At 37.6% G+C, this 17,862-nt stretch overlaps 1 protein-coding gene across 5 annotated transcripts in view; it reads left to right on the plus strand.

The window, feature by feature from the left end:
- The first annotated feature begins 1,165 nt into the window (after positions 1-1,165).
- stim2b (stromal interaction molecule 2b) overlaps positions 1,166-17,862 on the plus strand; it is a 52,438-nt gene continuing 35,741 nt past the window's right edge. For 4 of the 5 annotated variants that reach the window (XM_055156392.1, XM_055156393.1, XM_055156394.1 and 1 more), the window contains exon 1: positions 1,166-2,541. In XM_055156392.1, coding sequence (XP_055012367.1) covers positions 2,409-2,541 — 133 coding nt within the window. In that variant the 5' untranslated portion in view covers positions 1,166-2,408. The remainder of the gene's footprint in view (positions 2,542-17,862) is intronic. The other variant, XR_008632554.1, reaches the window with a different exon arrangement.

A 17,862-nucleotide genomic window follows, 5' to 3' on the forward strand; every position in this document is an offset into this window, starting at 1 on the left:
TGCTCTCAACTGTGGGTTTCAGCCTACAATTGGCTCCAACATCTCAAATGCTGTTAAGTTGATTCCAGATGTAAAAAAAATAAAATAAAAAAAAGGTATGGTCTGAAAAAGTGTCAACTGCAAAAATGTAATCCAAATCCACTTATTTATGTAGCACATTTTAAAAGCAAAACCATTTTTTAAAGTGCTGTACAGACAAAACAACAAAAGGTATAACTGCTGTAGATTACTAGCACTAAAACAATAAATAAATAAATAAAATAAAAGCATAATGTCTTCAGAAATCAACTTATATTGCTGCTATTGCCTCTTCCATTGCTGCTACTAATTTTTTTATTATGATTATTCTAATTAGTCTGTCTTATTAAATCTTAAATACTAGATTAAATGCAGTCCATTAAGTGAATTTGACCCATGCGTAACACATTAGAATCAGTGTTGTATTGACTCATTACTGACTCATGATGTAGATGTCAATGTCGATGATGCAGTTGATTACATCTTATTTACCTCCCTTCAAGAAGGAATAGACTTTTATGTGTGAATGTAAAAGGATTACATTAGTCATTCCTAAGAATTTGTATTTATAGTACACTGTAGTTTTTACATTTTTTCTGTATTCTGTTTTAATGAGGTGACATTTCTTATGTCTCAAGTTAAAATCTGGCATTTCAACAAAATAACTTTTTTTTTTTCTTTCCAAATTTCACTGAGTTTCAATACTGTATTCATTATATAAATTTTAACCAATTCAAGTTTTATACCAGTACAACTGTTTAACCCTTGCATTTGTATGTACTGTACATGCCTGCCCCTCCCTCTTTATTACAAATGACACTTTTAAAATTTAATCTCTGATCAATTCTGTACTCTCCGTTATTTGTTCTGCATGTAAGGCTAATAAATCCATCCATTTTCTTCCGCTTATCCGGGGCCGGGTTGCGGCTGCTGCCCCCGCGACCCGACCCTGGCTACTAAATAATTTTTCAGTTATACTGGTCCTATGTTACACGGTAACAAACCCAGTGTAACGTGAATATTCGCGCCTTTGTCCTTTTAAAACCAAAAGTGAGCGATGCGTCATTCCACCAATCATATGGTGCCATGTTGGGACCGGCTGACCAATCCGATTTGGGGAGAAACTTAGACGTACCACAGAGTGAGGAAGCAGACAACAATGCATATGATCACATCTTCGTTGTCATAAAAACGTATTTATATTAAATTTCAGTATTCTTGAAATAGCTTTTGTGTGTTCCGACGCGCAATATCGTGGCACGTCTGGCCGTGCGTAAAACAATTCAAGGAAGAAGAAGTGTAGCATGAAGCCCTTAACTGGGGTGGAAGCAAAAAGCATCCCCCGCCGATGTACGAGTGTACCCTGAAAGCATGACACAACAAACCCCGCTGGGAAAGTCGGTGAACGAGCAGCGAGAGCCTCGGCGGTCCCCCTCCCGGTGTCAAAGCATTTTGCATAGTGACTTCCGCCCCCGGTAGCTTTTTTTCTTCAGCCAGTCTGCATCAGCCGGGGCAAGAGCAGCTGATACGACATGAGGATCCTGTATCACCCCGAGCTGCCCCTCTCCCCTAACTTCATTTAGAAAGTACGCCGATGTGCCGTCTGACTCATGTAGGTCGCAGAAGGATTAAGAGGGAACTGTGGAAGACGTGTTTTTTTCTTTCATGAAGCGACTGGATTTGTTACTATCATGTGAAGAGGAGGCGGACCGAGGAGACACTTCTTCAATATGCTGAGGCTGTGGTGTGTGTTTGTACACTGTACGTGGAAGTACAGAGACAGTTCCCAGCCAGCAAACAGGCCTACGTAAGGATTTAACAGCGCACTTGTTCAATTTTGAAGCGCGTCAAGGGATTTTAGTGTCGTTTTTGTATGCTTTGTTTTGGACAGGGAATTCCTCTACACCGGGCTGCATTCTTGCCAAGCCGTTTGCATTCATCACACGTAGCTTGTGTTTTCCTCCACATATATATTTGTCGTTTCTTATTTCTAACGCGGTAGATAAGCGGCATGGGGGATTTGTCCATCATCTAGCAGCAGGCGCCCCTTTCAAATAGCCAGCAATGCTGATTAGAAGCTATTAGTTTTTATACCGGGGTCTTCTTTCAAACTAGTTTGCCTTGCCAATGACCCACGATGAACTATTATTTCGTAGGCATCTTTCACGCTCCTGTGCGGTTTTGTGCCAAGATTTATTTCTAATCATTTAATTGTAACTGCGTTTTTAAGTTGCTGCATTATTTGTTCGCTAGTATTTCATAATCTTTGCCCAGTAAGACATTTTTGACTTGCTGAGAAGACTGACACAATCATATTATTCGTGGGTGCCCAGAACCCATCTCCCCACCTCCACGGATTGGATTTTTCTAGATTTTTGTTCTTTTCCATCATGAGTTACATCCACACGGTGGTGAACATACTGCTACGTGGACTCGTCATCTATGCGGTACTGGGCTTGGAGTGCACTTACTCGAATGATCTACCCAGCCATTCGTCTGAAGCTGCGAATGTGGCCGTCACAGGTAAGCCCCATCCGGAGTGTCTCCCCATTTACTGTATTTACGCATGTACAGCGTTTAGCCCTGTCTCCCCCTCCATCTCCCTCTCCGACTCCCCCTCCGTGTCCCCTGTGGCTTTCTCGGGGAAAGCCGAGGATTGCCCTGCGCATGGTTTAATGGCAGCTGATGTGTTTTTGTCGACAAACACCTTTCTCTAAATGCGTGACACGAAAGGAATGCAGGATGAGGATAGGCGCATTTTGTTGTGTCGCCAGTGAAGCTTTGTCAAACAAATCGGATGTACATGCTTGACGCATGTTCTATGCCAACAATAGTTAGAGGTTATCTTACTGCGTATGTATTTTACTCGTATTTACATAAAGGGAAAGGACGCAGGGGACTCCCCATGGCAGTCTACTATTGATAACACCCAATGACAGTAGGATTCCCATCTGCATCCCGCTCAGCCGTCACTATTGATTGACTTCTGTGCACCAGGGCTGCCTTTATCAATACTGTTGAAATGACTGGTAGACATAGGTGCCAATAGGCCCATAAGGAAAATTGATAGTATTCTACAGGTGACCAACTTCATCATGCAACAGCCTTTGCTGGGTTGTCATGGAGACCGCCCACATGACCATCACTAAATCCTTGAATGAAAAACATTTAACTATTACCCAATATTCTCTATGACAACAGAGCATAACAACTCCTGAAATTCAGTTTCACTCGTTTGTTTGCAACCTGGAGTAAAATCTAACTCTGTAAGACAAATAATGTGTAGTCAACTTCTGAAGCAAGTATTAGGCCTATTTTAGTCCTGGATAAAGTGTCATGTTTATTTCCTGTGTTTTAAATAGATCAGAGTTGGTCAGTATTGATTAATATGAACAAGAAACAGTTCAATAATAACACATGCGTAGGTTGTTATGACTTATGTTCTGTTCACCAACACTGCATTACACATTTCCCTGTTGAGTCCACGCAAAAGGTCAGCTGCCTCTTCCTTGGACTGTGCCTTAGTCAGTGTGTACAGTAATATAATAACTATTGAAAGTGCTATACTAAGATCAGAGTTGTTAGTAAATATAGTGTTTGCAGAAGTTGGAAAAAATCTCTACTATACTGTACACTTTATTTCATTGAATGTTATTTTTTGAATCAAATTTTCAATATGGTTAATTTGACTTGTTTATTGTTTATTATTAACAAAGCACTATGTAATGTTTTGGTATGTCTGTCACCTCCTTGTTTCATTGCTCCACCTGGAATGTTTCACAGTATGACATTAAATAGTTTTGCCTTAAATTGATGCTTGATTGACTAGTGATTTGGTCTCCATGAAAGTAAAAAGAGTGTGTCCTTTCAGGGCTTTAGATGTTTGTTCAAAAGCATCACTGCCTATTTCTTTGCTACTAAGAAATAAACCAACTTTTAGCCTTTTTACACTATGGATTATTGTCTCAGATGGCCTCAGATGCTCTCACTGTCATTACAGGACATTTTGTTTCCTTCTGCCCAGTAGTTAACCTTAACTACGGCCTGTTATTACCTGGACTCTTGGAAAGTTCAAAGCTGTCATATCCCACAATGAGAGCAGCCCAGGGAATACGCTGTGGGCTCAGGGTTAACATTAGCATTTGGGAGACCTGGAAGTCCCCTGGTGCTTTTGGAGGTGGATAGGCATGGCACGATAAAAAATTTTGAAGCACGATAGATTGCTATAAAGATATATTGCGATAAACGATGATATTGAAACTCCCAATAAATAAATGTCATTGTTCTGTCCGTAATGTTTCACAGTATGGCATTAAACAGCTCTACCTTACATTTATTCAGTTACAGGTGGTTTTATTGCTCAAAACTGCCTCGAAAACCTGTAACTGGTCTGGTTTGATCTCCATGAAGATAGAAAGGTTTAATGCCACACTGTGAAACATTCCAAACAAAGTATAATCTAATATCTCCATGGAGAAAAGCATTTGACAGACCCTTCAACAGAAAAGTTACACAGTGCACCTATAAATATACAGTATCATTAAAAGGGCATGGACTGCAACAGATAAATAAATTAACAAATACAAAGCCAAACAAAGCTATAATTAGCCACAGAAGTCATTTATGTTGTAATATGCTAATGTGTTATGCTATGTAATATTTGAGATGTAGAAGTTTGAGTAACAAATTCTCCACACTTTTGCAAATAAAAAATACTCACGATAAATATTGAGCCCATAAATATATTGTTCTAGCTTTCAAATACTGAACAATAAGTGGATGTTATGATTATTGTGACAGGCCTTGTTGCTACTATTTTCTGACCTATGTTATAATGTTCTTTCCTCATCACAAACATACCTGGAGTTGTGTTTTGTTCCATTCTCTCAAATAGAAAACACTCTCCTCCAACTAGAATCATTTGGATGTTTTCAACTGTGGAAATATCAATCTCTACTGAAGTAAACATAAAAGGTAGCTGTTCACTTGAAAACTGCCTTTACATGACATCACGAGGTGGAACAGAGCATTCTGCACTTTGGAAATGTAAGCAAACTAACAATAAAATGTTACTCAAACATGTGTGACAGAAACAAAACACAATTCTGGGTATGTCTTTGATTAATTAACAACATGACTTAAAGCTCACAAGAATCCATTTTGTTCAGTTCAGTTGTTCAGTTCAGTGAATTAACTGACATGAGAGTTTTGGCCACTATCACATGAACTACATGTTACCATTTGCTGTATATCTAATCAAGTGTATCTGGAGAAGTATCTTGGCTGACATGTGGACGTGATCTGAGCCTATTTTAATGGTGTTGTGTGTTTAGCTTGTTATCATTTCAACAAACAGACTCTTCCCTTTTGGCTGCAAAGAACTCTATTCCCATGCAAACACGCATGCAAGATAGTGATGTGGTCTATGTAGATTTAAAATATGCCATGTATTTATTTATTTAAAGGTGCACTGTGTAACTTTTTGCTTGTGGGTCAGTCACTTTCTTGTTTCTATGGAGATGTCACTGCCCTGCTTGGAATGTTCTGAATTATGGCAGTAAACACTTTACATTTATTCAATTACAGACGGTTCAAAAATACACAGAAAAACAGGCATTCTGACTGTGAGCGGGGTCGCCTCTCCACAGATCTGACCTGTAACTTGGTCTGGTCTTCCTGATGATAGAAAGGTTTAATGCCACATTGTGAAGCATTCCAGACAAAGGAATCACATCTCCATGGAGAACAGCATTTGATGGACCCTCCACCAAAAATGTTACACAGTGCACCTTTAACTATGATACATGAAATCTATAGGCTTCTGTCATCTGCTTATTTTCCTCAGAGTAGCACACAAGTTTAAGCAGCCAGTCTTTCCCCTGCTAGACTTTTTTTCCCCCTTTTTTTTTCCTACAATAAGAAGTTCTGGGAAAAACTTTGAAAGTTGCCCCTCAAAAAATGTCCAAAACCAAAAACACTTGTCACAGTGGTCGGGCCAGTCAGAATAACACATTTTGAAGCGCTATATTTTGCTGAAGTAAATTTACGCAATAAATGATAATATTGAAACAAATTTATGATAACTCTAAAGCAGATTTAAACCACAAAACCAATTCTAAATCTACAATATTGTTAAAAATTCATGAGCTGTAATAAATAACCTTGAACATGAAATATTTTAATAGTTAGTTTGCATATGTATCTTAAATCATTCAAAAATAACCAAACATGTCCCAGTGGTGCAAAGAAAATGTAGACATGATAAATAATGATGTAAATGCTGTGTTGACCTTTAGCAACATTGACATTATAAACCAGCATTTACGGTTTGTTGCTTCAGTAGTCTAAAGAAAAATCAACGCTAATGCACAAGCGGCTAATATGTGCTTATATTCATCATTATGAACTCCGAGCTCTCCATTGACACAATACATCGACACTATAACAGTATGGTTAATCCATTCTGTCTCAAAGGTGACCAGAAATCTATTGGCTCTGCTTCAAATGACAGAAACCTGATAAAAGATGAAAAGCTGTTGGATACACAGAATTTTCAGATATACAGTAAATGCATAAAATTTGGAAAAACCTGAGAGAAAAAAACAAAACTTAAATTCCAATTCTTTGCTGATTTTTTTTTTAACATACCCAGGTCTACTGATGGTTTTCCGAGTTTAGAATGTAACTCTCAGGTGGCGGGGCAAGAGCCAGTTTTTCAGAAATTTTCAACAGAAAGTTCTGTTGAAAGTTTCAACAGAAATTTGCATTTGAACTATGTTTATATTTGTTGTTAGATGACTCATTAGCCGGTTTCTTTTCCTGGAAACTGTCTGACCTCGCAGCATTAGGATTTGTTCCCTCAATGGTAAGCGGGTACTTTTTTAAATGAACCAATCGCTGCTCATGACGTATGTAATGCGCCGCTAATGGAGCCTGCTGGTATATTCAGCTTTTCCCAAATCCCGCAGGAAGAAGGGCAATAACGTCTTTCCCTTTGATACAATTCACCAAACATTCTCTATTTTCCGGCTTTAAATGCTCAATCTCGGGAATCGCTGCAACACAGAATGTATGACTCTTCGCTGATTGGCTGGTGCCCGGACTTGCACTTCCAAGGTTCTTGCAAACCATCTAGTGTATTCTGATTCCTGACCTAGTAGCTGGAGAGAAATGAAATTGAGTGGAGGGAGTAGGTGGCGCCAGCCTGGCTAATTTGCTGCCCCATCTGTATTAAATATTATTAGCCCATAAAATGGTGTGATGTCATTTGAAATCTAGTAACTGTGTGAGTCATTAGATTAAAAATTAATACAGTATTCTATATAACAGCTTAATAGTTTATAGGTAACAATGATGTAAGAACTATTACAATGAGAGTGAGAGAAAATATGTCTTCCAGTATTTAAGCTGGTACAGGTTTATGGAGCAGAATTTCTGTCTCTCATACTGAATAGCTTTAGAATGATTATGAATCAAAACAAGTATAAAAGCACAATGACTAGTATATGCCTAAGGAACCTACCTGGATGACTGAGGGATTACACAAATATAAGAAAACATGGTAATATAAAAGAAAGTATTACAATTTAATGTTGAAAATCCCATTCTATTACCCAATTAAAGAGTGTTTTTTTTTTTTATTATCGTGGTATTGGAATAAGTATTGAATAGTGAGTCTATTCCTTAGTATCGAAATAGAGTTTGAAATTAGTTAATTGAAAGTTACCTGGACCAAAACCCTGATGCAAGAGCTACAGCCATACCAGCTCCAGATGAACACATATGAACAACACCACAGTCTGTCCTTTGACCATGTCGACGCCGAATGTGGACAGCTGCTGTGATCTCCACCAGAGCTTTAGCGCTGTGATCCTCCTACAATATCGGCAAACCCCAAACACAACAAACTACTAATGTATTTTTAAATATCTGCTACACTTTTCCATGTGCGGTCTCCATCGTGTCTGCCATGGCTGTGGTTGACCTCAGGGTGACAGGAGGATACAGTGTTCACGAGGTTGCTCCACACGTCTTTCTCTGGGGATGTAATAAGATTTATGTAATGGTTTCTTCCATTTGCCCATTGTCACACCAGGGCACAAAGCACAGATTGGATTAAAGAGTCTAACAGGCCATGAGAGTATCAGTGACCAGGCTGAACCAAAGGCATGTGTATTTAGGATGTATTAGTGATGGAGTAATGGCTCTTGTGAGTGTTAGATGGGGAGAGGGGAGATGTAAATGATCATTATGTGATTATTATATAGGCCTGTCACTATAACACATTTTGAAGTGCGATACATTGCTGAAGAAAACCTAGATGATAAACGATAATACTGAATCTAGTTTATGCCATAATAAGGATTAAATCAAATATGGTTAAACATAAATAAACATTAGTAGTTTACAGTAGTAAGCTGTAGTAGTCTGTATTGACATTTTCTCACTACATTGAAAAGTTATGATAAAGTCATGATAAATATTTACCCCAAAAATGTATTTTTTCATCTGACATATATTGAATGATAACTCGATATAGTAATTATCCTAACAGGCTTACTATTATACAACACACTGTAAATGTAAACTCCATTCATTTTGCTTTGTGAGCTCTGTATCCAAGTCATTTTCCTTCCTTGGATCAATCAAATTTGTTTATATTATCCATTGACTACTCTGATATTTTGTGTGTCAGTAACGAGTAGGCCTGTCACGATAACAAATCTTGAAGTATGATATAGTACTGAAGTAAATATAGACTGACAGAATATCTCTACAACAGGGTTATCCCCCAAACTATTCTAAATGTATAATATAGTAAAAAACAAAACAAAAACAAACTCCAATAAATAAATAGCAGAATTAATCACTTTAGTAGTAATTTTTCTTATAGTTGAGAAAAATACCAAACGGTTTCTCGCTAGTACAAAGAAAAACTCCAAAAACCATTTACTGAACAATAAGTCAGTATAGTAATTATGGTGACAGGCCTAGTGATGAGTGAACTGAGTAGTGTCATTGGTCTAAGATTGTTGTAAAATTAAATACAGTTTTTTTCTTACATGAGACAGTCTCTTTGTCTCCCCTCGCTGTCTCTAGTGGTTCATGCGTGCGGTCCATGCGTGTGTCCCAGATCATTCATTCATAATGAGGAGCACTGGCACCAGGCTGGATCAGTGGAGCAGAATGCCTGTGTAGATGTAGGTCAGTGTGCTGTGCTCTGGTGCCTGCTTTGAGGGCCCACTGTGAAAGCCCCGAGACCCCACCCACTCTGAGCCTATTGTTGTCGTGCCCACCGTGCCCGGGCATTTGAAGGTGTTGATCCCTGTGCAGGCAGCATGACACATAACTGGCATTTTGTATGTCAACTATACTGCTGTTCACATATTTAAGCAAATTGTGAATGAAATGATCTGCATGCATATACACCTGCTCATTCTTTTGCTTTTGCAGGTCCCATATTACACACAATTTATTCTTGTTAAGCCATGTTAGAATGGTGTTACCTTATCAAAAACATACAGGAGTTGTCATTTGTGTTATTCACACGTGTTGAGGAATCTTACATTTATAGGCTGTCTACATCTCCAAAGCTCAGAATGCTCTGTTCCACCTTGTGATGTCATGTAGTGGGAGTTTTCTAGTTAACAGCTTTTTAACTTTGAACTTTTGTTTAGTAGAGATTGGCAATTCCAGGGCTGAAATGATCTAAGTCTAGTGAAGGTGTGTGGATTTTAAAAACACAGTGGAGCGGTTCCTGTATAACTGCATTACATCACAAGGTGGAATAGAGTTTTCTGTTTGAAAGAATATATGCAGAATTTATGTGTTAAACATGTGTGAATGAAACAAAACACAACTCCAGGTATGATTTTAATGAGGAAACAACATTAAAACAAATAATAGAAACAACATAATTTGGGCCCTTTACCAGAGTTTAAGACTAGACTGAAAACCCATTTCTTCTCCCTGGCATTTAATACTATCCACACAGGATATGTTGGTGTCTTATTGTACTTCTGTCATTGTTATCTGTACATTTGTTATTTGTTGACTTATGTGACACACTTTGGTCAGCTGAACTTGTTTTAAATGTGATATTTAAACAAAATTGAACTGAACTGAATTCACATTGTTTTGACTAGACCATGCTCAACCAAATGAGGAGAGGTCAGACTGAGATGGTTAGGTGAATATGTGTTTGTGACATGGGGATGTTAAAGGTGTGAGGCATGCGTGTGAGTAGACCTGTCACAATAACACATTTTGAAGTACCATATATTGCTGAAGTAAAAATAGATGATAAACAAGTGCAATCGGAGATAGCAACCTGGTCACCCATGAGCCATTGGTGAGGGCAGTTCATCACCGAGGAAGCAGCTTATGAGTCCAGCCCATATTACATGATCGTTATGTCCACAATGCAAGCAATGTGTGTATCTGTACAGTGCCCATGAACATGTGTGTCATATTGGTCACACATGAGAATGTCTGTGTTTACTTTTTATGAGATTTTGAGACCACTCCCGCTGCTCTAGCTCTGTTCTTTGCGGAGTTATGACCAAAAATGCATGTTTGACCTTGGTACCTTGACCTTCATGTGACCTTGACCGGTTTCAACCTGTAACATCCAGTGTACCCCGGTTATGTGTGTGCCAACTTTTGCAATGATTTTGTGAATATTTTAGCCCGCAGATGGTTCAGAAATTGCCGATCCTTTATAATGGCATGATCTTTCAATTGACCCGTGTGACCTCAGATGACCTCGGATCGTCACCAAACTTTTTTTTTTTTTGCAGCATCGGACACAGGGGCTTGACCCACGTACCAAATTTGGTGACAATTGGTCCATAAATGGCGGAATTATCGCGGGTGGACAGACACACACACCCACACTCACAGGGTGTGTCAACCCTTCGAGGAAAGTAATTATGCCGCTGACACAAAAATTCAAGAGCAGATTTAAAACACAAAAAGTATTCTAAATGTGCAATACTGAATTATGAGCTGCAATAAATAAACAACAGAATGAAACACTTTAGTGCTTCTTTTGCATCTGTAATGAGTCACAGAAGTTATTAATTAAACCTGTTACAACTTAAATCTTATCATATAGCTAAAAAAATTACAAAAAATCTTCCAGTGGTGCAAAGAAAAAGACAATAAATACTGATCAGAAAAAAAAATATTGCTCCAGCTTTCATATACTGAGTGATAAATCCATATATTATTTATCGTGATAGGACTATGTGTGAGTTTTTTGTCCTGTGAACATCCTTATTATGTATGTATTAGCAAATAATTAAATGCACTTGTAGGACACATAGCAACTTTGAGCCAGACATGTCCACCATATTATCCAGGGCACCCAGGGGTCGTGACCTTGTGCTGTTATGGGGAGAGTGGCCTCTTGATAATACTTGTCACCTTAACACAGGAAGAGCCAGTGCTGTGCCCTTCACTGCAGCCTAAAATTATGACTCAGGCTTTGGCACTTTGCATCTCATTTCCCCAATAATTACACGTGTTTGCCAGCCATCAGGATCCTCTAAGCTGCACAGCTCATGAATTTCATTTGGTGTGTGAGGTATGACCAAATTAAGCCATGTGGTAGCTAAAGTGACAATTAATATTCAAATTTCTTTTCACAGCAGTCAATGTTTGAGGAAGGTTTAAAGGTCCCATATTACACAAAATTGACTCTTGTGAGCTTTAAGACATGTTAAGCCATGTATTGTTATCTCATCTAAAACATACCTGGACTTGTTTAGTTTCATTCACACATTTTGAGTAGTCTGAGTAATCCTTTATAGTCTATCTTCCTCAAAGCTCAACTTGCTATGAATCTGTTCCACCTTGTGATGTCATGAAGCGGTAGTTTCAAAGTTAATGACTACTTTTTACCTTTAGTTCAGTAGAGACTGGCAATTTCAGGGCTAAAATCATCAAATGATTCTAGTGAAGGTGCGTGGTGTGGAAGATAATTTGTTTCATTAGATTTTGAATTTTAAATGCCATTGAATTTCTCACATTTTTTTACTCTAAAAAAACATGCTTGAAATATTTTTATTCTGAATTTTAGTTGTTGAGATTTTAAGTGTACATTTTCAGAGTTTTTAGCATTCAAAATAAAAATGTCACCTTTTAAATATTCAGCACAGATATTTTCAAGTTCTCAAATTCAACAGTCCAAATTCAGAGTGAAGCAATCAATCCAAAGTGATCCGATCCAAACAAGCAGGAAATGGTGCAGTGAGGCGATCTGATTGGTCAGAATTTGCCTCCTCAGAAAATTCTCTCTTTGATTTCTTAAGTGTTCGCACCGCCCACAGATGAGAACAACCAAGAGGAAACAGCCTCCTGTCCTCTTCTCTCACATGATCAATTGCTTTGGCATCTTGGATCTTTGCTGTGAAAATTTTCACAGCGAATTTTGCACTCTAAATTTTGAATTTGAGGGCTTGAAAATATAAGTGGTGAAATTTTCATTTTGAATTTGAAACACTGAAAAAGTATACTTAAAATTTCAGCAACTAAAATTCTGTATAAAAATAATTCAAACATATTTTTTCAGATTAAAAAAATTCAGCAGTAATTAAAATTCAGAATCTGATGGAACAAATTATCTTCCATACATGGAGTTTAAAAACACAGTGGAGCACTTTGTGCATTACCACATGACATCACAAAGAGGAAAAGGGTGTTTTCTGTTTGAGAGAAGAACTCTTAAACTTTAAATATGCAGGGTTTGTGTGTTAGACGTGTGAATGACACAAAACACAACTCCAGGTTTGTTTGTGATGAGGAAACAACATTATAACAGGCCAGAAAAGCATAATATGAGCCTTTTAATTTTCAGTAAACAGTGGAACTTACAATGTTCAACGGTGCATTATCCTATTAAGATAGACTCTACCATGAAAAAACATGTTTAGGGCTATGGTGATAATCATCTGTGAAGACTTTGATATGAATAAAATTAGCTAGTTGGCTAGTTGGAAGCGCGACAGAAAACAAAAGATTAGTAGCACATTAAGTTAATAGTCACTCTTGGATTAGCTGTACCTCATTAAACGCATTGCCAATGTTGGTCTATGTTTAGTTTCTGGGTTGCCATGATTCACTGTTGACAATATTGACATGCCATGATCCAACCGTCCAATAAATTACCCATAATTTACCACCAGACAGTTTTTCTACTTTGATAATCCCTAATAATAAAAAGATTATACCAACACAATGCTTCATTAAATACAGGAAAGCAAATATGTCGTGCTGTTTTGGTAGTTTAAATGGAGTTTGGACCTGTAGATCCTTTGATTCTGGGACTTTCCCTCGCTGAGTTCACGTGATGGTTTGGCCTGGGCAGCAGAGTCTTGGATTTCTTTGGTATGTAGTCTCGTCTCAACTCTGTCACTGACAATTTTATTCTGTCAGGAGACTGTAACAAACTAATTTATAAGTAACAAGTAAGCACAGGATTACCTACGTTATCAGGGAATAGGCCTATGTACTGATGCATGCTCTTGGACTACATATGTGTTGCTTGATTTTCTTTTAACCGGCATTTAAAAGGTCCCTGAAGAAACCTGAGATGTGGCCACTTTGGCACTTGAACTATTCGCCCTCGTGTCTAGTATTGTAAGCTCGTCAGTGTTTTTGCTAATACTAATAGGTTGAACTCTTGTTTGATGGTCTAAAAACCTTGTCTTGACCAATGCACAGTGGTAGATGACGTACTTAATTTTGTTACTTAAGTACAGATATGTACAGATACAGTGGCAAAATGTTAAGTAAAGTAAGCAAGTAAAAATATTCACTTGAGAAGATCTACATAAGTAAAAGTATTGAAGTACTAGTTTAAAAATGTACTTTAAGAGTAAAATGTAAAAGTATTTTTCAGAGATTTTCAGAAGAATTTAAGGATGAAATGTAGTGATTTTGATAAAGAATTTGGCTGATTTTAAGTGATTCAATTGATTTCCGATTTTTTCTAGGTATTTTTGTAAATGTGCTGAAAATAAGTGTCAGCCATTTCAGCATTTCTCAAACCATAAAAAGTACTTTTTACTTTTCAGTCCAGATGTAAAAGTTAGTGGAGTAGAAAGTACAGATACACGCTCTCAAATGTAGTGAAGTAAAAGTCAAAAGTATCCACGGTAAAATTGACTTGGTACATACAGTATACCTAAAATTTGTACATAAATATTGTACTTTTACTATTGTACTTCATTACCCTCCCACCACTGCAATGCATGATATAAGCTTTCACATCATCAAGTACACTATAACTATTATTTAACATATAAAGAATGCTTTACTGTAGAAAGTGAAGTTGTTAATTCTCTTAGCTAGAATGTCGTAACTGTTGCAGTTTTTTGAGACACAGCCAAATCCAATCAGAATAGAGGCTCTGGGAGGTAACGTTCTCCATAAAATTGACATAACTATTTAATTTAGACAGCAATAGGCCAACAGAAGTGATGCATGCATTAATTAACAAAGTCTAATGCAGTTTGCTTGAGTATAATTTACCCTGTAGCTATGAGTTGGTGGCTTTATGGTCATGAGTGGTAATATGTTTGTAGTTTTCTAATAAGGAAGGCTTTGGCTGATTTAAAGTGGCCCACTTTCGACTCCAAGTTCTGAATGTAATTTAGTTTCACTCTAATTTAGTACACTACTTCACCATGTTCTACTTTGTCAGACTGTCCAAATGTAATATTATTGCAAACCTGATGGATGATTTGTGTTTATAGGAGCCACAAATCTTGGTATCTACCTTACTACTGTCTCTGTGTTATTCTTAACTGCTGCTGGTTATATTTATAAAAACAAAAGCGTCCTGTCAAGGAGGAAGGTGGAAGACACATGCAGGAAGTTGGCAGGGACTCCGGTGTGTAATCCTGTCTCATTTACAAAGTCTGTCAGCAAGACACTTCTATGCAAACACAGAGAGAGGAACAGCCAATGGCATTCTGTTTATCTCTCTTCCACTTTCAAAATCAAACTGAGGAACTGCTCAAAAAGTACCATTGTCTGTTTAGAAAGAACCTACATTGTTTCAGAGCTTATTTCTTAATTTTTATGTATTTGTTTTTATTCTAGCGTTGGTCTATTGTCCTTTTCTCTTTTGTTAAAAACATTAAAGGTGCAACTTTTTTGGTGGAGTGTCAGCTCTATGGAGAGGCGACCCTGCTCACCATCAGAATGCCTGTTTTTCTAGGTATTCTTGAGCAATAAAAGCAACTGTAATTGAATAAATTACATATTCATAGAAACAAGCAGGTGACGGACCCCCAACCAAAAAGTTAAATAGTGCACTTTTAAACATACATTACCTTATTTGACACTGTGATGACAAAGTCAGATACTTCACCAGCTGTCCTGCATGCATATACAGATGTACATTACTGTATGCTATAGGTGTCAGTAGTCACGTTTTTTGTCAACTGTGGAGCTATGTGAAGTAACCAAGTGTGAAAAGAGCTGGATTTGGACAGTAATGGATCTACTGTACAGTTTTTCAAGGTTGAATACTGACTGAGGCTCACTCTTCCATGAGCAATTTCTGAGTGTGAAAGCTGGGTAACGTCTTGCTTATTCTGACAATGATGATGAGGCGCTCTAGTCTATACTGGTAGAGACATGCACATCCAATAAAAGTTGCGACTGCACGCTGGGTCCAAAGACAAAAACTGTGCAAAAGAAAAAAAAAAACAAAACAGATCCACACTACAGTTCTTTGGAGCTCCCAAATTTTAATTTTAATGACACCACATTGTGAATTTTCGAGGTCAAGCGCTTCTTCAGACTCTGACCCCAAAACATCACATTGTGGTGTCATTAAAATAAAAATTTGGGAGCTCCAAAGAATTTGATCAGTTTTTTCTTTTGCATGTTTTTTTTTTTTTTTTTTTTCCTTTTCGGGCTCTAGTCTATACCCAAAAACTGCAAGAAAAGTTGGCTTGTACAAATGTTGTATGCTGCCAAAAAGTTAGTTTTTTAATATTGTTTTCAGCTGTGACAACTGTTGAAGACAGTGTGCCTCAATGGTGAGATGTATATAATAATAAAACACATTTTTAGGAGCATACAAGTTGCGAAGACCAACGTTTTGTGTTACCTCTTTTCATCCTGCACACTTGCTTTAGAGTGGATGTATTGTCTTATTTATTTGAGCATCATTTTCCATACATTACAGAAAATGCATTAAGATTTCAGTACATAGCTGAGGTGCTCAAAAAGTGTGTGGAAGTAAAAAAAAAAAAAATTTTCCTACCCCTCGTGTGTGTCCATTCCTCACTTATGGGCTCTTAGTCCTACCATCACACATAAGTGACTTCTCCTCTATATGCAGATAGACATTGTAAATCTGATTGTATAACTGGGCTTACATGCTAACAAGTCTAGCATGTGACCTCTCCCCCCATTCTCCATAGACTCTTACTCCGTTTATCTACTGGAGCACATCAAAGCATTATTGTACCTATTTTCATCCACTTCCAGCCACATCCATCACAAATCTTCTGTTCTGTTCTGTTATTGAGACATTCCAATGAAGCCGGGGCATACGAAGTGTCTCCTTTTCTGGAAGTTTTTAGGATTCCGAGTTGGTGGGCCTCTACGCGCTTTGCTCCACTTGTCTTCTCTTTTCTGAATTTGTGGCCTAAGCAGAGGATTACATTTGCCCATTAAGGAGGAGGGAGCTCTTGTAGCTGTGGAAATAGCTGTAGGTCAGATAGAATGGGAGCTCTTTTCAATGGTGGATCAAACCAAGCGAGATAAAAGGCCGTATCTGTTTGGTATTTGAACTTCTTTGTGGCTGACATTTGAAACTTTGCATGTGGTTTAATTCCAAACTAAACTTTACATTCAGATAAGACTTTTTACTAAACTGTTCATTGCAGTGATTTGTTTTTTGTTTTTTTCAGATCAGGGAGTCTGTGCTATTCAGGCGACTGAACTTTGCTATTCATCTATTCAATTTTCTGTTTGAGATGTCCCTGTTAAAACAGACCTATTATGCAAAATTGTCTTTCCTGAGTTTTTAATCATGCTAGAGTTGTTTCCCATCACTATTTACTCACCCAAAGTTGTATTTGTAGTGGTTCATGCATGCTTGAGCAATATTGAATCGCTTTTTTTTCTAGACGCCATGAAAAGAAACACTATTATAATACATATATAGAGTCTTGAGTGTGTACTGTTCAAATACTCACAGAGGCCTATTGTCTCATAGCTGCACTGGCAAACAGTATAACACAACTTTATTTACTCACACCCACTGTACAGCACTATATTAATCATAAAAAGATAAATTAAATAAAGGAGAGTAAATGATCCATGAATAATTCCCGTAGTTACACTTAAAGGCTGAAAAAAAATGTACTCACAATGCTCTGTTCCACCTTGTGATGTCACGAAGTTAACAGCTACATTTAACCTTTTTGTTCAGTACTCTTTGGCAGTTCCAGTTGGCAGTTATTTGTATTAAATTTTATGGTCCATTTGTGTGCTACTTAAATCCCAACCAAGACATTTACAGGAAAATTCTTTATATATTTTTGAAATATCATCTGGTCTATTGGGATTAAGATCGAGTATCAAAAATCTGATATTAATCGATACTAAACTAGATACTAATAATCTGAGCAGGAAATGAATCTCTTCTTAATAGCTGTAAGGTACATTCACACCGGACATGGAACACATGAATTGTGCAAGTGATTCCAGTGTTAACCCTATGTAAAGGTACGTTCACACACAACAAAGCACTGCGGCACGTGTCTTGTGGGCATCGCAAAGAGTTTTCAGCATTTCGGGCGCATCAAGCATATGTAT

The sequence above is a fragment of the Boleophthalmus pectinirostris genome, unplaced genomic scaffold (assembly GCF_026225935.1).
Source record: "Boleophthalmus pectinirostris isolate CB_2022bp ecotype Guang Dong unplaced genomic scaffold, ASM2622593v1 HiC_scaffold_20, whole genome shotgun sequence".
NCBI classification, from domain to species: domain Eukaryota; kingdom Metazoa; phylum Chordata; class Actinopteri; order Gobiiformes; family Gobiidae; genus Boleophthalmus; species Boleophthalmus pectinirostris.